Source organism: Cephus cinctus, unplaced genomic scaffold (genome assembly GCF_000341935.2).
Source record: "Cephus cinctus unplaced genomic scaffold, Ccin1 Ccin1_scaffold1034, whole genome shotgun sequence".
Classification (NCBI taxonomy): Eukaryota; Metazoa; Arthropoda; class Insecta; order Hymenoptera; family Cephidae; genus Cephus; species Cephus cinctus.
In genome coordinates, this window is record NW_014333567.1 from 551,543 (window position 1) to 577,969 (window position 26,427).

The following is a 26,427-nucleotide window of genomic DNA, read 5'->3' on the forward strand; positions in this document are numbered from 1 at the left end:
CGAAGACCACAAAAGACGCAGGAGATAGTGCACGAGAGCGAAGACGCGCGTTATAGAAAGCGGCCCGTCACTTTATACATGACTTGACGGAGGTTTTGTGCGCAGCTCTCTTTCTTTTTATTCGCAGCTCTTGTTGCCTTCTTATTTATTATTTATTTGCAATACGTATACGAGTCAGTGTTCGTTCTTCGCAAGTACTGGTAGGACCGTCGCGCGGGAAAATTTAATTCCATGTTCGTGAGTCTATCGTCAGATTTTCAAGAACATAAAGTAATGCTAAACCATACGAGCTGTAGGCATTAAATATATTTTCTTTTCCCGACGGAAACGCGTTTTCCTTGTGCACCCACTTACGTCCTGTGTGATCAAGAGAAAGAAGAAAGAAATAAAGACAGAACTGCGATTCCTGTTTGTTTTCTGAGCGACAATGGTGTACGGTAGCAACTTCGACATGGAATCAGTGAGTTGAATAATTTTTATTGCCCGACGATAATTAAGAGTGAAGATAAGAATTAGATGACTTGTCAATTTTTTTTAGAAATTTTTAGTAGATATCGATGACCAGATTTATGACGATTCGTCGCTTTTAAATAGATTCGGCGCTCTCTTTTATGGCACTGAAAATGTTCAATGGAAAATTATTTATTTGCGAAGAGAGACAGAATTTTCAATCGGTCATTGTCATAACGAGAATGGGAGAAATCGCGCTTGAATTTCGCGAAAGTTGACACGAGCCACGGTAATGGCAGTGACGGAGTAAACATACTACACTGCACTAAAGATGCTGTGTAGATGTGAAAAATAATTTCTTGTCTCCGTAATTAAAAATGCAACATCTCCGCTTCTCGGTAAAGTATAAGCTGTTGCGTAACACGTGGGTGGGAAGGGAGGGGGCAAACGTTTGTCCTCAACCCTGACGAAAATAACTTTCCCAGAAAACAGAAAGGAGGGACAGACACAACGCATGAGCCACCATTACACATCCCAAAGTTTTCAAGTTTGGCGACACTGGTTATTTGCGTGCGCGCAATAAAAAATAAACGTAAATCGTGTAACACTCGCGTGATATAATGATTGTGTGAAATGATATTGGAAGAATGTATAATACGATGCTGCCAGAATCCAATATACGCAAACGTACTTTTGACTTGTCAAGGGTGGACTATACTTTGCTATTGGAAATTGTGGAAACTGGAGTCGAAAGTAGTTACGATAAATAAAATAACCGATTAACAATCAGTTGCGTCAATAATATTAGGAAGAATTCAAATGAACTTTACCGATACACGCTATCGTCGCGCGTGACTATTGCGAAAAGAAGAAAAAGAAAGAAAAAAGCAAGAGAAAAAGAAGTAAGAGCCGATGAATGAGTGCCCGAAAGAGGTGTCACAGTTACGGCCCTGTCGTAGAAAGACACAAGCCAGTGACTCGGCCGCGGAAGGCTAACTTTCGAATCTACTACCACTGTGGCAGCGAGTCCTCTGGTCACGGCGAGAAGTTCACTCGTCGCATACGTGATGGAAAATTTCACATCAAAAATGCGACAGACATGATTTTTCGTTAGCCTCGCTCAGGCCGCGCCTTTTGTCCGTTCAAATTTCCCGTAGATTTTTCTTCTCTCGTCTGTTCCCTACAAGCTGTGCGCCGTGCGTATCTAGTCTGCGGCTTTCATCGGCGACGCTACCGTACCTCCTGAAGGTTACGTCGGGAGTGAGGTACCAATGCTCGACTATCGTATTTTTGCTCGAATTTACGTACCACTGAAACGTAGGCGCTTTAACGTAAGAAATTTTATAAATTGAATATTAACGTGATAATTAAAGAAAAAAAGTTCCGGTATCCCCGGCGATTCTGATTTAAAACGTGCTGTCGAATATCAGAGACTGAAAAAACAAGCGTTCAGAATTTAGATATTGAATTTTCGGCACAGACTTCTAAATTTAACGAATGTAAATATGTATTTTCATCTATTTATCTTCTAGGCTCGATTCCGTAGGTCTCGTTATCCAATGCCAAATGAAACACGGCACTTATGATTTACGAGTTTATCGTTGAAGCCTGGGATGTTCAAGTTGATATTTCGAAATGTGGCGACTGCCTCGCTTCCCTTAAATTAATTTTCCTCTTCGTTCTATAAATATTTCTATGACCGTCATTTCTCAGATAATTCATACTGGGTGGAGTGACGATTCACAATAATGGATGCAAACAAAATTTTTATCATCGCACCCGAATAATCGATGCGATCATCAATTTAATAGTAGTTTGACCATTTTTTAACATTTTCTTCTGCCTTCCTCCTTCCGCCGCGTCCCAAGCTTAACGTCGGCCTCTTAAAACTTAATAAATTCCACGTGCTCCCCCTCGCGGCTTGAATCAATTTCGCACGAGCAATTCGCAAAATGACATTCGCACAATCTAATTAGGCGACGACAACACTTTGGTCGTAACGAAGCCGCCTGCGAGTATCCTCAGCATAATACGTGCAGGCGTTTCTCAGGATTGGAAAACGAGGACACGTGGGCAAGCGGTGTGTGCGCGCGCAGAGTGCACTTAGCTACGGCTGAAGTTTCAAGTGACTTTGGCCCGTTCAAAGGCGCAAAGGCAGCTCGCCCGTGTTATTAAGTATATGGGAGGACAGTGAAATAGAGAGTCAGGAAAAGGCGCTCGGCCGCGTAAACAGGGTGGCGATTTAAAGAATGTCTTCTTACTCTCGACGGGTGCGTGTCGCTGATTGTGAGTGCGCTTTGTGCGCGCTAGTTGACGTCCTTGCCTGCGCCAATTCGAATCCTGTCTCGCGCTCTTACATTAGCGAGGGCGTGGTTCGTTCGTTGCTCGGCTGCTCGGCTGCTCGGCTGCTCGCGAGGTTCCTCCCGTCTGTCGGTTGCTGCTTTTCTGCTTTCTTGCTTGTACGTTACTCGGCTCTGTTTGTCCGTGGCAAGGATCGTGTTCCCCAGGAACAGCACCGAGGAGAACCACCGTGTGCCGGCTACCACCGCCACCACCACCGCCGCCGCCAGGAGTAATTGCGCCAGACTCGTTTACTCCGACGATCTTTACTTGGGCTACGGCGAGTTGCTCTTCGGGGAAATAAAGAGAACAACAAAATGAAGGACAGATGATTCGAAGGGTTTAAACAAAAAAATATTTAAAAAAGACTATTTAGTCGTACCTCGTTCCTTCGATTCACAAGTCGTAATATCGTTTCTTTGACCAAAGATCCTTAGGAACTTTTGTCTCGATTTATAAATTTGTCCACGTGTCTCTCGTGATATTCCTGAAAAGTGTAGAGCGCTCGATTGGACACGGGGCAGATCTCGACCTCAGGATGTAATTACGGAGTGGATCAGTGGGTACATAGTCACGGCTCGATTCGTGGGGAAAATATATCTATACATATTATGTACGTGGGCAGTGGGCTCTCACGCGAGTGTATCTTATGCAAAGGAGATCAATGATCGTTACCTCCTTAGTAGGTGGGTATCCTATTAGATGCATTACCTGGGCATCGGCATCGGTACCGTGTAATACACGGTTGCCTGAAAAAGTCGAATTATCAAGGATGCACTCGAGTCGAGTCTCTTGACCGGAAATTGGCACAAGCAGCAAAATATAGTGGGGTCCACCTTCGTCTCCCTGCAAAAAAATGGCAAGGGGCAGTCTTTATGACGCAAGTACCGGTAGCTAACCCAACCTATCCCAAGTCCTACTCGGCACGGACAATGCAACAGGTATAAGCTTTTAAGCAGGCATTATTCCGAGGCGAGATGCATTTCACGGCGTAGCTCATCTGCCGCGGTTGGCCTTCTGCGTCTTCTCGGAACGATTGCTGCCTCCCCCGGCGGAGAGGAGCCTCTTTGACTGGGGCCCCCCAGGCCAGTAGGTGGTAGGTGCCTCCTGAACCTTCTAGATCCTTCTCGTAGCTGCCAGAAGGAAATGGAAAAATATTGGCTGGCTGCGTCTCGGCGTCCAGAAACCAGGCAGCGCAGGCGCAGCGATTCCATCTGGACGCGGCTCGCGATGCACCTGGACGAGACAAGTCGAATCTGATGGGGGGACCAGGAGGCAGCGCGAGATAACGGATAAGATAGTTGAGAATAGTAAAAGATGCTTGTGGACGGTATAAGAGACAGTAGAAGGTCCCCGTGCAGGTCAGGGTTGTTCCAGTAGCCTAGGTCCCCTTTCTCTCTTCCACGCGGACTGTCCCTTTCTTTTGTTTCCCTGCTGTCGCAATCGTCGACATTGTCGCGCATTGAGAACGGCTAGTAAAAGGCTTTTTGGCTTGCGTGAATAATAGCTGCAGGTAGGTATCGGGCTGGCACAGCCAGAGTCTAGGCATCTGGTTTAGGTTGCGCAATCGCACAGCCGCCTTTCTCGGCCTAGCAGGGCCCACGTGTGCGCGTGCGTGCACACTATTGGGCCTAACGTTACTCTTTGTTTTCTGAAACTCCAAGTTGACGCCGAGACGCCATTGTTGCTGGCGCACTCTATTCCGAAATAATACGTCCGAATTGAGAATGGAGGTACGGGTGCGCGCGCATGCGCGCGGAGATACGTGTAACGGCCATAGGTATAGCTGAGCCGGGTGAGGCAAGCGGGGGCCATTTAGGCCCGAGCAAGGTCACCCGGGACGCCTTTCGCGTTGACTTTAATCGCCGATTCGAAACTCCCGGAAAAGACTTTCGGGACAATTGACTGTTTCGTTAATAGTTATCCAGCCTGTATCGCAATCGCGCGATGAATCGCGATTATTAAGTCTAATCCACAAATAAGTGGATGCTGTCTACGGGCAAAAAGTCTATGACAAAGAAAAATGGCCGGCGTGTCGTATATGCCAATCCTATAAATTCGCGATTAGCGTGCAAACTCGTTTAGATTTAGATTGGACTTGCTTGGAGTCTGGCTCGAAGAGAATTACGGACGCCTGGGCTTCCGCCGAGGCTTAAATTTACGGCAGCCATTACAAGTCGATTCTTTGTCTTGTCGCTCAGCCGATTCCTTCTCTTTATAACGCTGCGCTCGCTCCACTCGCTTGCATCTACTCCGCTCTAGTCTCTCTTCTCTACTACGTTCTATCCTGGCGCTACCTTCACTCGGTCGCTGCAGTCCCGAGTTATTCGCTCTTGCACCAAGACTATCTCCTTCTCCCTTCTGCTCCTCGACAGCACATCGGCTTTTCACTTTTCTTCTTTCTCTCTTTCCTCCTCGTCCTCCTCGTCCTCCTCGTCCTCTTGCCTCGGCTCATTCTCAGATCGCGAACAGCACTGATTCCAGACTGACCGACTGACGCGCTCGGCTCTCAGGATCGCGACCCACCAGGTTATTTAACTTTAACCTTTCCCTCGAGTTTCCCGATCTACGGGCCTGCCTGTAATGGCAACGTCTGGACGCCCAGACGCCGCGACGCCGCGAGAGCATCCCCTGCGCCAGAGCTCTTCTCTCTCTCTCTCTCTCTCTCGCTCTCTCTCTCTCTCTCTCTCTCTCTCTCTCTCTCTCTCCCTCTCTCTCTCTCTCTCTCTCTCTCTCTCTCTCTCTCTCGTGTATTCTCACAATTATGAACCAGAGAGAGAGACAACAATGCGTTACCGTATTAACGATGTACTAAGCCGCGTTCCAGCCTATATATCATACCGTGCATAGTGGCTGACGGCGCGTGAATGACCGACGCGCACGCATGCGCCGTCCATTCATGTGCGTGCACATGCGAGACTTCGAAATAGCACACAGCCCTCCCGCACTCTCCCGTCCTTCCTCCAATTTCGCTCGGCCGACCTACGTAATCCAGAGGATGAACTTTCATTCACAATTTCCTTATCTCTTTCTATACGACCACCGATTCTCCTGCTCGTCCCCAGATTTTTCATATTTTACGTTGTGCAAGCACCCTTACGCACAGTCGCGCCGTCGCGCCGTCGCGCCAGCCACACGTACGCGAGCCGTACACATTGGCTCACGGGTTCTTCGCTAGGTGGCTTTACCGTTAGCCGATGCATGACTCGCCTATGTACATACTGACACGGAGAAGGCAGCCTCGTGCGTGCGTCTACGCGTTACACGCGTATCGACGTGCGTTAATGGACGAGTTTCGCGAGTTTTGCTCTTGGAAACTCTGCCGTGAAATTATCCACGAGGTAGAATTGAGAGCTCGGCTTAACGCGTCTTCAGATACGCGTACAGTCTGCAGGCGCTCACCGAAGTAATGGCAACACTGCTATATATGTTCTATTGCTATTTTGATATCGACTCCGGTTTACGCAGCAGTCGTCGATTTCAGCCGAATCTTAATCCTCCTTTTATCCTTTCGAATCTTCACTGGCCAAACGTCTCGCGCGCTTCGTCCTGTAACCGGGAGGCGCTCGGCCCGTTTCACAATAAAGCCGCGATTTCCTAGTCGCCACGGCACGCGCCTCGTGTACTTACTTGCCACTTTGCCAGTACGTTGACAACGGGTTTATCTCTTATCGGACAGCGAAATGTCTTTGTCAACAGTCGAGCGTCGCCTGGTAAACGTCATTCAGGTTTTCTTCATTTCCAAACGTGAAAAACCTGATAAGGTGCATAACGGGAGACTGGCTCAGAGTGCGTGCAGAGCGTGGTGCGGTTTTCCGGACTGTGAATTTTCGGAAAACATGGAAAAGCAAAAATAATGACGACGGGCACACACACCCTTGAAGCGCCTCGACGGTCGTCCCTGAGAATCTGTGACTTTCCGATGTTTTGAGAATCTCGAGGTAGGAAAGGAGCGTGCGAGAGAGACGGAACGAATGAATGAACGAGCGAACGAGTGAGGAAAAGTTGAATGGAAAATCACGCGTGATGCTCTTGACGATTCAACACGAAAAGTTATCGAAAGTCTGAGTCTCTCTCTCTCTCTCTCTCTCTCTCTCTCTCTCTCTCTCTCTCGGTCTCTTTTGGCTCACTCGCACACGCAGACACCTTCTGCACGACTCGCTCGCGCACCGTGTTGACACTGGAAATACCGTAAATTATATTTAGGCTCGTATCCATGGTTTTCGATCGTTATCGCGGCGAGGAGTGACGTAACGCGGAATTGCCCGGCGCGATCCGGTCGTTCGCGTAGCGAATAACAAGCGCGCGTAGTAGGACTGGAGCCGCGGATAGTATCGAGCCGTAATGTTTTATTCCCGTAGAAAGATCAGCCTCCGTCGCCTTTTTCAAATTGCATCCGGAGTAACGTATAGCTGTAGTAAAAGAAAGGCGAACCGATGTGCGCATGCGCGATGGATTTTCATCGGAGAATCCTGTCGACTGACTGTTCAGTCGATTCGCCATAAGATTTAGCCGGGAGGGACGATCGTTGCGCTATGGGCAGGGTCCCTGCATGATAATATGATAGCGCAAGCGATATAGGTACAGGGTAGAAGCGCAGATGCAACCGGCCAAGGCCTCCCTTGTATATCTCGCGTTTCTCGAGCAAACGACACGAGTATAAATTCAAATAGCTCTCTTTTACCTGGCGACTGTGTGGCGCATGCACGGATACCTCGGTCACATACTCGCGTATGGCTATTGCTGGCTATTGCTGGCTATTGCTCGGGCTATATGGAGAATGCCATGGCTACCTACGTGAAATGCGCATATCTATCTGCTCTCGATGTGATTCCGAGAACGGGAGGCCATTACCAGTGCTCGGCCGCGAGCGAGCAGCCACATACTGATATCTCAATACAAACCCTTAGTTTGAATCCCATTATAATACCGAAGCGACGGTGGTAACGTCGTATGCGGCGAATGCCATTCCAGTAGGGATACACGAGTCCACCCACTGAACGCCGGCACCGACGCCAGGACGCCAGGACGCCACGACGCCCGCGTCCCGCGCGGGTCTTACGACAAAGGGTTACGTGGGAAGCGACCGGTTAGCCGATCTCGTTCGATGCGTCGGAGACGCCCGCGCTTTTCCAATGGCGGCTTTTCTTTCCTTTTTCCTTCTCTTTCTCTTGCTCCCTTCAATATTTACGATTCACGTGTGTGGCCTACATAAAAACTCTTTAGAGCCTTTACACCGTTTTATCTTGCTTTATTCTTATGGGAGCGCTGTAGGTAGATACGGCCGAATGACTCTATCGGGAGGCCGGAGCAAGACACGTGGACACTCGCGATAAATGAATCGCCCGAGTTCACCTGGTCGAGCTCCGTCCAGTCGCTACGGCGGACGTTGGCTCACTCGTCGTCATTTGTTTTCACTCTGCTCGGCCGAAAACGTCGGCCCGTGGCTGACCTTAAGTCCGATTACGAAGAGGACTTCTCTACTTATGGTCAATTCTCGTTCTTTGGTTTATCCTTCTGTAAATAAATTGCGAGTGGGTCTCTCTCTCTCTTTTCTTTTTATTTTTTGCGTATCTCCTTTTTTCCCCGTCTTCTCCTGCACCCCGTGCATCGGCAATCTATGCTTAATCTTCCTCGTATTCTCCTTCGCGTATGCGCGCTACGGAGCCGCGACGTTCCACTGAATTATACATAAGTCAGGGAATAAAATATGCCGCGAACGTTACCGGCAAAAATAAAGCATAAAAGTAACGCCGCTGCTACGTGAACCGTCCCGCGCGCCCTGCGCTGCCCGGCTGCATGTGCTTACAGCTGTACACGAGTAACGCTATAAACGTAAACGGACGAGCATCAATAGTTAAATCCAGCAGGCGAGAGCTGGGCCGGCCGGTCGGTCTACCATACCGACGCGTGGGTTTATGTCCGTGCTAAAATATTCCTTTCTTTTCCCTTGTAAAATGTCAGGGAGTACGTGTCAATGGGCTTTTAATGTATTTTCCAAAAAACTGCCGCCACCGTACCCTGAAATCGCTTTGGTCCCTTCGCTGCTCTCGCACCTGCGCGGAGAGAGAGAGAGAGAGAGTCGAGGCCGTCGCAGTCCTGCCACGTCGTCACGTAGATTTCTAGCCGGAGTGAAAGACTTTGACATTTTCCATAGACAACGGACTCTCTAATGGCGACCACTTTGCCGCTTCCCGTATGTCGCGCCGCCGCGCGACGCGAGGCAACAAGTGGATTTATCGGCCGCCTTAAAAGCCAGTTAGCCGCTATACGTGGCGTTCGAGAAAATCTCGCGCCTCCTCGTGTGCTTGGCGATTGCGCGATGCTTTCTTTTATTCTTTCACTTGTCGAAGAAGAGTCGGATGGGCAATGTGGGCGACTATTCGGCTGTCGGTTTTGCGCGCCAACCTACCTATAATTATAGGCACGTCTAGTTGCCGTGCCTGTAGAGCAGTCAGACTGTGTGATTATCTTTGAAAAAAAGAAGTAAGTCATTTTTCCAAAATTTTTCTCTTTCAACAAAGTCATTGAAATTTCGCGAAACGCGTCCCTTCGGAAGGTGCTCGGTCGATGTAAACGTATTTTCGATTTTCGTAAGAGCATTCAGGCATCCAGTGTCTCGCTGAATCATCAATTTCATCATCGTCATCGACCAGTTCGTCCGTATTATGAGAATGACTGGACCTCGGGAATAACATTGACCATACCGCGACGCTAAAAGTATAAAATGAAGAAGAAAAAATGAAAATCAATTCAACGTAACATCTGTGTCGAGTGTCATGTGAATCTTGATTGGATGCGGTAATATATCAATGTATTCGTCATTCTCGTGCCGATTCTTAGTATTCTTCTGAGGACGTTTATACGTCGTGCAGCTTCCATCTTGCTGGAGAGTCATGATCTCTCAGTAACCTTATACCTGTATCTACGTGTGTATATATATGTATATGCTCTTGCTTGTTCTTACGATTTCTGCAAGAGTCTTCTCTCTCTCTCTCTCTCTCTCTCTCTCTCTCTCTCTCTCTCTCTCTCTCTCTCTCGGTCTCCACTCCGGCACAGCAGTCACTCTCGGTATCTCTCGTAAATAGAATCCAAGTGACTGTGTAACCTTCCCCACTTGTTTTCCAGCGGCGGGGAAGGGGCCTTCTTCAAGGACGGCCACGTCGGGTTTTCCAAATCGTGGTCCTGGTCCCACGTGGACTTCCTATCTGCGTCTTCGTCGCGAGCGCTGCGAGAGAACGGAACGAAGAGAGTCCAAGGAGTGACGGAAAAAAGCAAGAGAGAGAGAGAGAGAGAGAGAGAGAGAGATCGGTAAAAAAAAGGAGACGAGTGCGTGACGTATGACCCACGAAACACGATGCCATTCCGTAGGCAGTAAATATTCCGAAGGAAGGTTTAAAGGATGGAGAGAAAAAGAAATCGTTCCAGCCTCCCGTAGGTGTGCTGACGCGTTATGCTGGACCGTTTGAAATTCGTGGATAAAAAACAAAAGAGAGAGAGAGAGAGAGAGAGAGAGAGAGACTCCCTTCTCTCGTAAGTCTCATACGTACGTGCGCGTCTATGCGGAAGCTGACTGGTCCACGGAGGTGTGTCAGCAAACAAACGTTGAGAGAAAAAAAAAAGGAGAATTGGATCGCGAGCGTGGGAGGAGCGATGACGCGATAAGAGATCGTTACATGATAAGTGGGAGTCACGCACGTTCGGTACGCACTCGTTTTTTCTAGCCTCTTTTTTTTTTCTCGAGTTTCGCCTCCTCTACGAGCTGCTCACGCATACGACTTCAAGTTCAATGTTCCCATATATTAATAGATTGGTCTTTCCGTATTGTTTTCTTCTCGTATCTGGTCCAGATATTGATCTTCGCGCTTGGCTAAATATCGTCCAACCTACGGCGATCGGCTGCTTTGGGAGCCTGGACCGATCTGGACCGATCGGACCGGCATTCTTTTTACACGGGGGAACAGTGCTTTCCGATCCTGCCGCAGCGGCTGGCGCACTGGTCGCTTTCGGGCGACGTTCGGTAGCTGGTGCTTTTGGAAATTTGGCAAAAAAGGTAAAAAAAAAGTCATTAAAAGGAATATCGGCGATAAACAATCGGCGAGAAGTTAGGAGGAGTCCAAAAGTCTTACGAAACTAAAAAATGAAATTTACGCTCGAAATGATTAGCCAATAAAGTCAATCGATCCTCACCCAGCTCCGATCAGATTGATTTCGCATCCTCGTATCAACGTAGAAGAATCCTAACGTCAATTCACTGAAGAAACTTGCGCTTCGCTCGCGTATTCAGGCGCAGGTGCCGTTGTGGAAATCGAATGGCTTCGATTACGTAAGAGTCTTCAGGGTGCACCTTAGTGCCATCGGCACGGCCGAATACGTAATAGGAGCCAAAGAAGCAAAATAAGCGGCAGACAAGCAAACAGGATCGTGGGCGCGGGACTATTAATAGCCCAGGATCCAATACAGAGATCTCGGCTACGGGATTCTACATAATAGGCGCTATGACTATTAATAAAGTACAGCAGAAGATTGGAAATACCAAGGAGCGGCGAGTCGGTCGGATCAGCCCCGTAGCTTCCGATTTGCGCCTAGACGATGCAAAGAGACAACAGGAGATCTGACTGGTCGGCGCGGGGAGCTGCAGGCTGGGCCGACGTCTCCTCGCACTCTCCTGTCTCTCTCCACTCTTTCCGTCCTTCCTTCGAACGGCCTTTCTCACTTTTTCGGCAATTCGAATTTCACGGACTCCGGCCTACAAGCATTTGATAACAGCGCGCCGGCAGCCGGCGCCGCGTCCCTCCCTTTGCTGCGGACAAAGGCCTCCGGTGGCTCGTAACTGGCGGTCGTAACTAAGCCCCTCGGTGTTGGCTGCCCTGTGACGCGGTGTGACGCGCTGTGATGCACCGGGCGCATTACGGGCCAGCGTTATGCCCCCATTATGCGGTATTACGTTACTATTTACGCTATCGCAACTGCCTATTTATTTGTCTTGCTCGTCTTCCATCCACTGGATGCGGCCTGCCAGGGCCGTGCCAGGATCTTTTTTCGCGGGCGACTCGCCGCTAATGGCATTGTTTATGAAACAATAAAGCTGCGCGGCTATCGGGGCCTGATCTTCCGTCTCCGTTTTCCTCCTTCGAGCAGTCCTCTCCCCTCTCTCTCTCTCTCTCTCTCTCTCTCTCTATTTGCGCAGCGACTATTCCTAGCTGCTGCTGGGAGACATTACGTGCCTTTTCTGCGAAAAAGTACATCCTTCTTGAGCTAGAGTAGATTCTGACTCCTAAGCAGGGGAGGTCAGCAGGGGCGCCAGATCCTGCCCTGAAGATCGAGTTCCGTGATCGAGTAGTTTAGACTTTGAAGAATTATCGATCGATCGGGACCGATCGATTGTTTACGAACAGGGAGGGAATCCCTTGTGAGAATAATGACGTAAGGCAGATTCATTCATGAACCGCGGAACGACGCTGCTCGAGGGTCGCGTTGCGTAACGCGCCTTACGCACAGTTAAAAAGACGTCTCTACGCAATGGAAACGGCAAAGCGTCTCCATTCTTGGTAATATCCATTTGACGCAATAATTTATCTTTCTTGGATTTATTTTGATCCGGTGAATACCTACGCTGGGAATTGCTTCGTACACGTGGGAGGACCAAAGGAAAAGAGAAAATAAAACTCTGAGAGAGAGAGAGAGAGAGAGCGAGGAGAGTCGGCCGTTCGGCCGCTAGTCAGCCAGCCGATCGTCAGCCGATCGTCAGCCGATCATAGAAACGGCTGGCTACGCGCAAACGCGTTAAATCCTCAGGAGGATCGGAGCACCCGCGGTAACGAGAGTCCTTGCGTCGTACGTGTCGTTCTCCATTCATTCATAAAGTCCTTACGCGTCCAGGGGATTGCGACCAGTGCGCCGCTTTATCTTTAGTAGAAGTTACGACGTGAGGGAATCGTGCTATGGGCCTATACATGCCTCATTATAACGCATTACGGTAATACGTAAATGCACCGTAGCACGTGCAGTACGTGCACAGGATACGTGACATGATTCTAAGGACCCCTGTTTCGAGGCTGCTCCTCATCTTTCGCGTTACGAGTAGCGACAATGCAGCGCGTCGCGGTACCCGCGAAGGTCCCTTCGCACAGTGAAACGAGGGAAAGGATGAAAAAGAGGCACGTTCAAGAGGACCATTCTCTACTCCTCTTTCACTTATGAGCGCACGCAGGCCGCTACGACGGTCCTGAGGATCCTGAGGATCCTGAGGATCCTGAGGGGGGATCCCGGCGCAAACGACTATATTCTCGAGGATCGAGAACCGAAGCCGAGTCCATAGCTGAGCCCACGCTGGAAAATGAGAAAGGCCGGTAAATACGCTGGCGAATGAGCGTCCCGCAATGAAGTCGCGCGTTACGATTATTATCCTTATGACTCCACCGGAGCCTTTTCTCGTGGCCTATCGGTCCCAGGATCTCGGCGTCGGGGCCACCCAATGTGGATGGCACCTAGGGTTACCCAGCACGCAACGTCGTCACTCTGCACACCTTCAGAACACGAATGCACGCAGCATCCTAGAGGATTCGTATAGGATCTTTTTGCGAAACGACGAGGCCTGGTCCTCCTCGCTTCCTCCTAGGAAGTGATCTGGACCCACTAGGAAGTCAATCGGGTCTCACCTCAGGGCTGCGTACCATTAGTCACGTGGCCGACGCGAAGCACGTAGCTTCGTCGCTACGTAGGACTGCTGTACCCCAAGGCGAACGTCACGGAAAGGCAGGAGTCGCGGAACAAAGAGTCAACGCCGATTCTCGATGTGTGTGGGGGGGGAGGTGGGTTCGCCACAAAGACCAAGTGAGAGGAGTCGACGTCGAAGGACTCGCGTGCGAGAAGAATCGACGGATACCAGAAAAGGGAAGCTAACCTAACCTGACTTCGAGGAGGATAGAAAGAGTACGTTCGGGAGACGTGGGGGGCGGCGAAGGAGATAAAAAAGAGAGAGAGAGAAAAAATGGTAGACCGGCCGAATAAAAAAATGCAGAGTGAGCCGTTCGATCGGCTGGCACGAAGTGAGTCTCGGAAAGTGAACTGATGTGGTCGCCGGCGGCCGTTGCTGTTTCGCTTAACGTTGACGCGCGACCCGATCGATCGGCTCGATCCTGAAACTGGAGGAGACGCACCGCGTCCTTCTCCTCCTTTCGAGGACGAAGGAGGCCAGTCAGGTTATCCTCTTACAATTAGACGGGACGCAACTGTCATGGCGCCTACACGTGACTACGGGACTACGGGACCGCGGCACTAGGACGATACGTCAGACACGAGTGTCGCTGTTCTTCTCCTCGCGAGCGTTGAATCACAAGCGCGGCAATTCTTTATTGCGCTCGGACGCCGGTGCAGCTTTTTTTTCTTCTTCTTTTCTTCCCTTGTGATTTGTGACAGTTTTCTTTTTAACTTTCCCTTATCACTCTGCGATACTACGTGCGAGAGTGAAGTGGCAACTGTGATTCTTCTTTGTATTCATATAAATTACAGTGACAAGTTGGTAATTGATTGGTCGTGAAACCCGTGAAAAATAAGTGACAGCTGTGCACGCACTTGTGTATTTGCTTCTATGTTTACCAAAATCTACGCTCGTCACGTGTACATAGACGCTCAGTGTGAGAGATGCGTCCAGCCGATCCTGTCGAGGAGAAGGACCTTTACCGATATTTTGGTGTGTAAATCTTTGAACTATTAATTTCCTCCCTTAGCTTCAAAAGAGCCACGTGACACTTTCGTTGTTCTGCAAGTCTTGTAGGTGTACGTATTTGTTATTTTGGAAATTGACGCAAGTAGGAATTTCCAGAGACTTGGGTTTTTGTTTTTCACTTTGCTCCTACCGATTAGCGCAGTATCGTTAAGGCACGCGAAACAAAAAAAAAGAGACAAAAAAGCGTATCAACCCCTGAGACACGAATAGGCACACGATAATAATAACATTAACCGTACTATCGCGAACTGAGATAAGCGTCGATACAGAATTCCAAAGCAAGAGAGAGAGAGAGAGAGAGAGAGAGAGAGAGAGAGAGAGAGAGTTGCTGCTCAAGTCGATTCGATCGGCCATTCCCACAGCGATCTTTGAGAGGCAATCGAAAAGCAGCTGTGACTAATCCGACCTCGTGACCCTGACCTCCTCCTTCGGGAGATACTTGCGAATACGTGAGATAATGTCACGCGTGCTACGTTCGATGCCGAATGACCTACGTCATTCGCAGCGTCACGTACGCGGTGCCAAGGAAATCCCGGGCGCGAGGGACGAGGGGCCGAGGGGCGAAGATAAAAAAGGGTTTCGTCCAGGAGTCGGAGGCTTAGCGCGCAACGGAATGGAGAGAGAAGTAATAAACGTGCTACGGAGAGACGAGGAAGCAGCCTGCAAGGAGGTGCACGTGGAAGGAGGCTGCGCACGTGCCAAGGGGAAGAGGAGCGTGAGTCGAGAAAAAGGAGAGAAAGGGGGGAAGTCAGCGTCGGGAATGTCAATGACAAAAGGAATCGGAAGGAATCGGCTGGGGGAGAGAGGGGTGTGGTGGAGGAGCGACGCAGAGAGACGGGCGCGCGTATTTCGCACGTGCCACGTGGGTCCCAGTGAAAACGGGAAGCGCAATCCGTGACGCAATGGGATTAGAAAGGATCGACGGGAGATCTTGACGTCATTGGTGCTTCGGGGCAAAACGTGGCGAAGGAGGAACCGCGCCAGGTCGTCACCGACCAGGCGGCTGGCACCGCCTGGTGTGGCCGCCGCGTCGGTGCCCGAGTCGCCTGCGTGACTTTTGGCGTCCGCGTGACGTGCCCGGGAGGGACGCGGGAAGAAACAGGCGCGCGGAAACCCAATGGCTGTTTCGATAGCTCAGACTCTCATTGCTGCTGCTGCGTCGCCGGAATCTCACGGAGTCATAGTCGCACAGTCCCGCAGCGATGGTCCTTGAACCTTATCCTTTTTTTCACAGGTCGACGAACCGCCGCACCGCAGCACCGCGCCTCACTCACTCGCACACGTTCTAACCTCCTTGCTCGCCTCTCTTCGAAGGGGCCATTTTGCTGCGGTCTAGTTTAGGCGTGGCAACTATTCGCCCCCCACTGCTCCTCCGTCCTCGCCTTTCCTTCTCCCCTCGTCCCTTCCTCTTTCTTTTTCCCTCTTGCTCTCCGCGACTCCGCTGTCCTTTTTCTCTCTTTCTTCGACTGTTTCTCGTTAACGGAAGCGATGCCGATCGTCGCGGCCGATTCGGCACAGCCAATTTATTAAGGTGGCAACGTTTTGTGGAGACGAGGCAGAAAAAAGGGAGAGAGAAGAAAACCCTGAGAAATCCTTTCGCTTGCGTTTTGATTTTCATGCTCCTTTTTTTTCCCTCTTCTCTCGATCCTCGTCACGCAATGAGAACGTCGGCCGATTTTTCTTATTCGAATAACATGAAATCTTCAATCGCCTGTTCTCCTATACCCTGTCGCTCACTTCTGTCGAATTCACTGGACTGCTGGAATTTCAGTCTCCACTCTTCTCCGTGGCTCTATCCATTTTGCGATTCCGTTATTTCGCAATCGGCCGGCACCGTTATTAACGTCCTTCTTATCATCGAGAGGGAACTGCAGTAACACAGATTGTCTTTATCGTGGTTCGCGCGATCCAGAGTTCAAGCATTCTTCAAAAAAAGCTTCAGTTTCTTTCGCTCAACGGGACGGGGGGGGGGAGGGGGGAGTACAGTCTCGTTATCTGTTGCCAACGTCGAATTCTTCGAGGCGTCTGGAAAGTATTGAAATTCGTTAACGTGGACGACTTTTAATATTCAAAGTGTCTACCGATAAAAGAATCCCCTTATCGTTAAAGACCTCTTGACACTCGCGATAAGATCGATCTCAGCGCATCTCTTGTCTCTTTCTGTCCCTTTGCTCGAGCAAGCGACACGTAACCTCTTTCGAAACAGGGCTGTGTCTTAATGATATCGACAGAACCGATAGGACCCCGATGCGGCATTGTCCTAGGAAGAGTCGACGCATCTTTGAATTTTCAAGGCCGTCGGGCAACCGCGACGTCTCTGCGAACGATTTGCCGTCTCGGAAGATCGATCGGTAACAAACGTTTCGAGTCGGACGGAGCAATAATTCGGAGCGTAGTTGCGTCGCCCGTAAAGGAAATGTCAAGTTTTTGGCAATTTTTCGTGACATAAAAATTGAGGAGATTGTTAAAATCGACGAATGAAATACGAAAGGACACGAGGAGTTGGGTTAGGTTCTACGGGCTTTAAATTGGATCTCGTTTAATTTCCGTTTGCTTCTCCTTTCCTTCCTTCCTTCTTCTGTTATTCCTCATTCTTGGCTCGCGCCGACTACCAGCAGCCGCGTATTTAATCTTCCTACGTTGTGCGTTTACGTAAACGTAGTATGTGGAACGCAGAAGGCCAACACGTCCTCCGCGAGATAGTTACACGGAGAGTAACGAGAGCGGCGTGACTCGAGCCTTAACGGTCATTCACGATTTCGGAATCGGCTCTCTGGGTTCGTGCGCTCCTTCCTTTTTCTGCCTTCCGTGCCTCAACGAGCCTCTCGAATATTTCATCCTTCCTGACTTCCTCCTCGTCTATGTCTCTCCGGCCTCTCCAGCCTCTCCGACCCTTATACCTTGACGCTTATCGCTCGCTCGAGGCTCCGCCGCAGCTATGAACTAGCAAAGGCGCGAGAATGGATTTCGCGGGGGATCAATTCCGTGAAACTCTATAGCGGCGTCGGGACGGTGGGCGTAATATATTCGCGTAATAATTCTGCGCCAGTCTCCTCTTCCTCCTGACCCACCACCCTCTTGTCCCTCCCTCCTCTACTTAACCTTCCCCTTACTCCATTTTTTGGCCAAAATGCTGGACAGAACGCGAAGACGTTCTGTGGTATTTTCGGGAGTTTACAATTCACTCGACTTATTCGCTCCGGCACGCGCGCTGCTGGCTGCCGTGCGAGTCCGGCGAAACGTCAGACTATTTTTAAGTAATTGCCAAAAGTCTCGGCGATCACGATGGAAAATTATTTTTCCCCGCGAATCCGTATTTTTATTCCGAGTGAAAGTACAACGTCAGGCATTCGAGTTGCCTGAACTTTTTATGAGGTATTTGTGAACGCACGAAATTCCGATGCTTCGAGGCGGAACAGTACCAAGTGTTTCGTTACAGGAAACACGTGTCAACAGAAAGGCGTAACAGGATGGGACTGAGTGAGATCGGTGACGTAAAGCTACATAAGAAGCCGAAAGCCAGAAACCTGAGACAGAGAGGAGAACGAAAGTGGATAAGTGGCTGATTACTCGAGAGAAATTATACGTCCGAATTGAATATTCGAATGTTCGCTGATTTTTAATATTTTCCTTGTTCAATTTATTCGCCAGAAATTCCCCGTGCGAATTCCACGAGAACAAATAGGTTCGCTCTCGTTCCGCCTTTCCCGCCGTCTCTCTCGCTCTCTTTCTTTTTCTTCTTTTCACAAGAGCAAACGAGAAAGAGACGCAAGAGGCGCAGGAGTCGAGCAGGATCGGTTCGTTCGCTGAAGCAGCGACCATTGCCGTTCCGTGTGTGCTTGCGTCGGCAGAGCCGCGTCCCTACAGGACACGGACGGGCACGAGAGAGTTCCAGAGTGGTGGTGCCTGTGGTGGTACCTGTGGTGGTGTAATCGTTTATTCCGCGTCGACCTTTGCAGGGCACTACGTCAAGATGTCAGACGCGACCCCGCCTGGCTAAGGGAAGAGATGCACTGGGAACGCTGTAATGGGCTTACAAAGCGTAACAAACTGATGCGAGGTCAAACACACGACGGGCAATAAACACACGGCAAGATAAATGGCCCTTGGATACCCGAGGGAAAGTGTTTTCGCGCTTATGAAACCCCTAGGACTTGCGGGAGATGGCGCTGCTGTCTGTCGGGTAGGACCTGGATGGGCAAACAGTAAAGCCAGCAACAGCCTGAGCAGGAACGGCGACGCGTCCAATGGGGTCATTTATCGTTGGGACAGTTCGCCGCGTCAGGTCGCGTCAGTTCGCGCTGTCGCGCGGTTTATAATCTTTATAACCTGCCTGCCGAGTCCCAACGTGACCCGTAAACCGGGACCCCTGATCTTTCGGGACCCTCGCCTACTTCGAGACGTGCCTTAAGAGACAGAAACGAGCTGCAGCGTCTTGCACGAGCGAATCGATCCGTTGCAGATGATTCATTATTTTATCCCAGCTCAGTTTATTCTCCGTATTCCTATCGTTACACGGTTCTAGGCGCTATGCTGTATTTCACTCTGGTATATGCTACTCTGCGGGCTATTATATTATATTATAATGGCGGTCTAGTCGAAGTCTGATCCACTTTATTCGCTGCGCTGCTCGGTTCTCGAAGGTTCCGTAAGGTTCAATCCTTTTGCTTCTCCTTGTAGATGCCACAGACGGTACCCTCGGCAGCCGGCTTCTCGCCGTCATTCGACTACAGCACCTTTCAATTCGATCTCTCGCTCCTGCCGGATGATTACAACTGCCAGAACGCGGAAGAGTGCAACAACAACAACAACAACAACAACAACCTGAAGCCACCGCAGATCAAGCAGGAAGCTTGTTCGCCAAGACCCGCCTCGCCCACTACCTACCCCAGTCCACCCTATCCTGGACTTGGGGGCGAGCTGTCGCCGAATTACTCGAGAGACACGTCCCCGGGTTACCCGACGAGTCCTTACTACGTGCCCCAGAGTCCTCAGAGCGCACAGTTCTACCCTACGAGTCCTGAGCCCTCGAAGCAGCCCGTCAAGCGCGAAAAGAGCCTCGACCTGCTCGCCATCCTGCAGGAATCCAGGTAAGCCTCTTCAGGGAGTCTGCGTAATTCTCTCGAAATTAGTATAAACGCGTTCGTCCAATTAATTCCAAGCGCTCCTTTTGACTTGCAGACTCCTGGCCGAGAGCCTAGGGTACAAGGAGGATTCCACCGACTGTACAGTCCCGTGTACGCCACCCAGGACCGAAGAGGACATCTACAATACCCTGGACAGTGATTTCTTCGCCAAGAAGGAGGACTCTGATCCTCTTCTGAAGGAGATCCTCTTCAAGGAGGAACCACTCTCGTCCAGCTCCTCGTCGCCGGCGCCAGGATCCCAAGGATCGCCCGAGTACGAGAGTTCGCCGTTGCGCGACCTCCTCTACAAGGGCACCAATCATCACACCAAGGGTGGGAGCCTGGCGGAGGAGAGTCTCAAGATCGGCACTCTGAAGGTGGAACTTCAGGACGATCCGAACGAAGGAAAAATCGGGAATCCTCTTCAACGAGAGGAGGATCTCTTCAAGGACGGCCAGAAGAGTGATCACCAGCTGCTTCGGGAGGTCCTGAGGGACACCAGCTTCCAGAGAAAGTACAATCTGCGTCCCGTGGACCTGGGGGGCGTTGGTACTGGGTACGTCGAGGACATGGAGGGTAGCGAGTGCGTCGGCGACCTCGCCAGGGAGCAGATAGAGCCCGTCCTCAGTCTAGCCATTCAGCAGCTCCAGAAGGACTTCGACAACACCTGCGTGGCCCTGGGCATCCATCCTGGTGAGTAAGAGGAATCATCCAAGTGCTTCAGGACGCCGATGTCTTAATTTGCGAAATTCCCCCGTGGTCCATTCGGGTCTGGCTCCGAACCGAGCTACCTTGCCCGGGGAGTGGGGCAGGGAGCGTGTGGGTCGGTGGGACCGGTTCCCTCTATTGGTCTAAGCCATGACGTCATACTCGGAATAAGTTACGGCACTAATGCCTCTCTCCTCTCGTCGGGGTTATGAAACTCTCGGTGACTGACGAAGGTCGTCATGGTTTTCGGCCACTTAGCGCCTCCTGCCAGATGGGCCAAAACAAGTTATAGCCCTTCGTCTCCGTTGGCTTCGTCCGCGCCACCTTCCGAGTCTCCTGCGTTTTGTCGATTTTACAACCGCTTCTTTTTTCTCTCTCTCTCTCTCCCTCCCCCTCCCGCTACCCCTTCGCCCCCTTTGCCCCTCCGTCCCTTTGTCTTTGTCCCTCTCTCACCTAACGCCATTCTCTTCGCTAACCGCCGACCAGGCTCAGCCTCGCGGATCTAGATCGGCAATCAGCAAAAGCACTCGCTCGCGTTATGTCACCGTAAGGGTGCGTCCACAAAGCCGATTGAGCACCAGGATGATCCTCTCGTTACAGAACCGCGCCGCTGGAGTGCGGCCGACGTTGCAGCTTGGGTGCAATGGGCAAGGAGACAACTGCAGCTGCCTTCGGTGCCACTGGAGAGCTTCAACATAGACGGCGCCACCCTGGCCTCGCTCACCGAGGAGGAATTTTGCCAGAGAGCTCCCCAGGTGAGTCCTTCATCCTAATTCCAGTGGCGCCAGGCGCATCGTGTACCGCTACCTTCGAGCGGGTACCGTTATACCGCGAGAGTCCCTCGTCTTTTCGTCATTTGGTTCTTTCTTTCTTTTTTCCCCTCTCATTTCTTATTCCTTTCATTCGTTTCATCTCGCCTCCGTGAAATTCCTTGGTGAAACGCGCGAGAGCGCTCCGTTAATAAATTGGGTGGGACGCGGGGATTCCTATTGGTCGCTGCTCGCTCGGGTGAAAGTGAATTTCCGGGAAATATTATTGCGCAGGATTTCTTCCTGGTAACGATCAGAATTCATTGGCGCCCAGCCGGAACCTTCGGTGCACCAGGAGAAAGACTGCGTGCCCGAAGAACCTCAGGATTTCTCATGCCTCCGTGGTCTCGGTAATTCAAGACTTTGATTCTTTGATTATAGACCCCCTGTAATCGAATTTCACGTGAACTTACTTCTGCGCTTCCATGATTTTTCGCGATTCCCATGATGCCCGTGACGCGCATGCGCGCTCAGTCTTTTCGGTAATGTCGCTATTAATTATTAAGAGGCTGTCTTGACCCAGAATGCGTGAGCAGCAGCCTCGAACTTGCGGCAACGGTACACCCGAGTCGGGCGGAGCACGTTTCGGAGTTTTACGTACACCCGGTGCATGCAGCTACCGACTGTCTTCGCACACGCTGAACTACAATTTAGCTAGCTTGTCGCGCCGGTGTCCTGCTTGAATAATGTAAAGGCACGTCGATACTGTGCCACGTTATCGGTATTCGGTTGCTGGTCACTTTCTCGATTTCGAATCGGCGGACCGTCCAGGAATCTGGAAATTGCTATACCCAGCTTTGCTTTCTGTCGACTTTGTCTTAAGGCTGAAATATCTCGTTTTACTAACGTCATTACCGAAGATCGTAAAGACGTCGCGTCGTTATGCTTCCTCCATCCATTTCCACGGGAGAAGGTTGAATTCCGCCGTCGGAATTCTCGAGGACGAAGTACCGCAGTCTCGCGGCTCCAGTAGTACGTCAGTCAACGTAAAGAGATACAAGAAAGAAAGGAAAAAAAAAGTCTTCTAGCTGTGTATAGAGGCGAGAACGTGAACGAGCATTCCAACGTTAAGTAACCATTTGCCAGGAATTCGGATGGCGCGCGAGAGAGAGAGAGAGAGACGTACTTGGACAGAGTAGAAAATGATTTTGGAGTCTCAAGGTCGGCCGAGCCATTCGCATCTTTTAGTCTCGCGCAACTCCAATGAAGAAGCAATTCGTTGAGCTCCCGCGTACGATTCCAGCCGGGCGCGAGTCAGACTGGAAAAGGAAAGAGACGCGAAAAGGGGTTGAGCGTGAGGGGAGAAGGATACAGGATCCCCGGATAAATTTCGCAAAGGAGAAATACCTGAGGCGGATCGTAGCTGTTGGAATTGACCGATCTTTCGTCACAAGTGCCGCGCATTACTCAGCGCGCGTCCGAGCTAAGACACACACACGTGCGCCACGCGGCGTTGTTTCAGTTAGATTTCGAAAGATCAATGCACGAGTCCTGAATCACGGGAGCGTGGAGCGCAGCGCGCGCCTCACGATATAAAAGACTGCATAACTGCATCTAAGGTGCGTTCCCATCGTTCACAGCGACACGTAGCCCGTCTAGCGCGCCGTCCCCCCGAAGCCTCTCTCTCATTGGCCCTTGCCGCTGTAGCGCGAGGGGCGATTGGCCCGCCCTCGGCGGATCTCTCCCGCACCTCTCCGAAAAGTAGGTCACTGCGCCTATTGCGTTGCCGCTTTCTCTTTGCGAGCGCGACTCCCGACTCGACTCGATTCCGATCACGGGAAGAATTCTAACGCTTACGTGTCGCCGCACGGCCACACAAGCGACAGAATCGCATCCAGCAACGCACACCTGCCTAACCCGAGTCTTTCGCTCTGCGACTTCTAGCCTCCTACAGACGGACGTCGAGTCTCCTTTGTATTTAAGCCAAAGTGCAGGCTCGGCAGTGGCTGCTGCTGACGTGTCTTACGCAATCGACCTAAGAAGATCTCCTTGACGTTCTCTCTACAGGGTGCCTCTTTTTCTTTGGTTTCAGTGCGGAAGCATGCTGCACGCGCAGCTTGAGATTTGGAAGGCTGCCGTGGAGGAGTCACCCAGGAACACTCTGGCAGCCTCCTGGAGTCCCCCGGGTGTCGTCAACGCGGCCCCCGGCAACGCAACCGGCGGCTCGGCCTCCTCCGCCTCCCCCTCGTCCCTGGGAAATACGAGCAGCAATACGAAGGGCGGCTGCGCTATGGATTATTCCGACGGTAAGAGTCCCGCGGGAGGTCGGACCAGGACGAGTCATCCTCACGAGGATACTCAGCCGGAGATCACTCTGGATATTGCAGAAGAGGACGAGGACGCAGCGGTTGCGCAACAGGGCAGCGTCTCCGCTGGGGGGAAGATGCGTAACGGCGGCTCCCACATTCATCTCTGGCAATTCCTGAAGGAACTCCTGCAGAGTCCCGGTCTCCACGGATCCTGCATCCGCTGGCTGGACCGCAGCAAGGGCGTCTTCAAGATAGAGGACTCGGTGCGGGTCGCCCGACTCTGGGGCAAGAGGAAGAATCGGCCGGCCATGAACTACGACAAGCTCAGCCGCAGCATCCGGCAGTATTACAAGAAGGGCATCATGAAGAAGACCGAACGCAGCCAGAGATTAGTCTATCAGTTCTGCCACCCGTACTGCCTCTAGGTGAGTAAGGCGTCGCCGTCGACGCCGACGTCGTCCACTCTCATCGCGCGATCCTGACGCTCGACCCGCCGCGTAGCGGTAACCGTCGAGTGATAATGCGAATTGTGATCGTGCGATCGAGAGGAAGGAAAATGGGGCTTCCGTATTTTTTCCAAAAATTGAAAAAATCGACCGCGAACCATTGGCGAGAGTGTGTGCTAGCGTGTGTGAGAATGCCTGGACGAGTGAATCCTAAGGATACGAGAGATACGAGTAACTGTCGAAGCGGAAGTCCTAGGTAAATTGCGCGTCAATCGCGGAAGTCGCTCGTCCACATGGAGACAATCCAAGATTAATGAAAATCCACCGAGTTTTCGTTATTTCGAAAATAATGCTAAACGACGGTTGGGTACCCTCGAGTACGCCTATTTGGGCGGTAAATTATTTAGCCTATACGTTTTCGTTAATTGATTAACATATATATATATATATATGTATATACATATATACATATACATATATTATTTCGTATATGTATTAATTTTTTTTTCGTTTTCAACTAATCCTTCGACGCATCCCCATTGAACGCGGTGTTTTCTAAAGGACACTCGACTAATTGATATCATCGACAAACGAACACGTACTAATCAGAGTAATCGACATGTAGAACTTAAGCGCGTCGCTCTCGCTCGACCTTAAGGCGAAGGAGCGACGAGAAAGGTTCGATCCCTTTTGGTAAGGTCTCGTTTAATCGTTAAAAGAGCGGGAGGTACGTCCCGCCATGTTTTGTTTTTTGATAATGGTTCACTTTCCAACTGTTCTTCAGAGACGCGATGACGAATCGATACGAAAAGGAAAGAAGAAAAAAAAGGAAATAATGAAAAATAAGCCTCTTCTTATAATTGCTTGCTGATCGCCTCCGCGAGCTTCGCCATTGTGTTTCCGGCGGTCTTAGCGCGCGGAACGTTTTCGCTGCTGCTTGATCGACGGCGCCACTTTCCAATTACGCGGGCACGAATTTGATCCTTTTTAAGGATCATTCACCGAGCAATCGAGAAACGTACAGTGCCTTGCGGATTTCAGAGTGATCCAAGAAATTTGAAAAACTTTCAAGTGCCTTTTTTATACGTCGCGTGAGAAAAAAAATATTTTCTTTTTTTTTTCCCACCCAAAAACGCGACTTTGCTTCGGTCGTTGGAAAGATGGCGGACTTTGGCAAGAAGCGAACAGTGCGGTTGCGATCGGTGATTTCGGTCCCATATATCTATGATATATTACATGTTGTATGTTCCATGAACGACTAGTATCTAAGCTATACTTAAGATATAAGCAAGGCTCACGTGGGCCTCTTGTAACCTTTTTATTTCTTCCTCTGTTCTCTTCCTCTTAAGGTACCTTTAATAACGTGCATGCATATCTTAAGCCCGAGGACACGTCCATCGCATTGACACTGGGCATGCTGATTGAGGTATCGCCCGATCAATGGGCGGACGAGCCCTTTTAATTAGGTACACCTAACTATAGTTATAGCACGTCGTTATTCGTTGCGTTAGAATTAAATTAATTTCAATCCAATTACGAATTATAAATTACGAATCCTCTCGGCTCAAGTAACTCTAAGCGATTTTTATTATTATTGTCGTCCAAGAAAGAGTCTTCGGATTCTTGTATTTCTTAATTTATCTTATTACTGTTATCTTCGAAATCCATTAACACCCTTCTCGGTCATGCTGTTACTTTGTTTTCTTTTTCTCGATTACGATTCTTCAATTGCTCTGTATATAACTGGCATTACGCTGTAACCGTATCTATATTTATTGCGTCCAAGACGAAATCTTCGTTTAATCGTCACCTGAGGGTAGCCCTTAAAGGTGTCATTCTGTCAAGTGCAAAAGGTACATCAGATTGAAAAGTCTAGACATCGACGATTTTGACGAAGAAAAATAATGAAAAAGCAAGTAATATTTGTTTTGCAAATTCGATCAAGCTTCTCTTGATTTTTCACGCTACAACTATTATTTTCTCTTAATTCTTTAATTAGACAGTATACACAGAATTCCTACATGGAATCGCAAGCAATAAGGTATAGTAAGTTCCAAAACATGGTACATAACGTGACACGTACAGAGCGCGTTATTATTGTCCACCCTATATGATAATTTTAATAAACTATAGCTCGTGCCTCGCTATGAATATACGTACACGAGTGCTGTATAGAAAGATTATTAAAATATATATATATATATATATATATTGTCCCACGAGAAGGACAGAAACAGTACTTAGAGCGTACATGGAAGGGAAGGAAGGTGGGAAGGGTCAAAAGGAAGTCCATCCCAGCGAATCGAGTAATGAAAAGAAAAATGTCCCACGAGAAGGACAGAAACAGTCGTGCCTCGCTATGAATATACGTACACGAGTGCTGTATAGAAAGATTATTAAAATATATATATATATATATATATATTGTCCCACGAGAAGGACAGAAACAGTACTTAGAGCGTACATGGAAGGGAAGGAAGGTGGGAAGGGTCAAAAGGAAGTCCATCCCAGCGAATCGAGTAATGAAAAGAAAAAAAAGGAAGAAAAAAACGAACAGTCGGAATTCGC

The 26,427-nt window shown here is 49.9% G+C and overlaps 1 protein-coding gene across 3 annotated transcripts; it reads left to right on the forward strand.

Annotated features, from left to right (window-relative positions):
• LOC107271729 (DNA-binding protein D-ETS-4) lies at positions 1-26,181 on the forward strand. Of its 3 annotated transcripts, XM_015748064.2 has the most exons (6): positions 13,146-14,485; positions 19,202-19,611; positions 19,703-20,340; positions 20,956-21,110; positions 23,197-23,410; positions 23,492-26,181. In XM_015748064.2, the coding sequence occupies exons 1-6, from the start codon at positions 14,384-14,386 to the stop codon at positions 23,836-23,838; spliced, it is 1,866 nt and encodes a 621-aa protein (XP_015603550.1). In that variant the 5' UTR covers positions 13,146-14,383; the 3' UTR covers positions 23,839-26,181. The 3 variants fall into 3 exon arrangements, with proteins under 3 accessions (XP_015603548.1, XP_015603550.1, XP_015603547.1); XM_015748062.2 differs by lacking the exon at positions 13,146-14,485 and adding an exon at positions 1-460 and having other exon boundaries at positions 23,197-26,181; XM_015748061.2 differs by having other exon boundaries at positions 13,157-14,485; positions 23,197-26,181.
• The last annotated feature ends 246 nt before the right edge of the window (positions 26,182-26,427 follow it).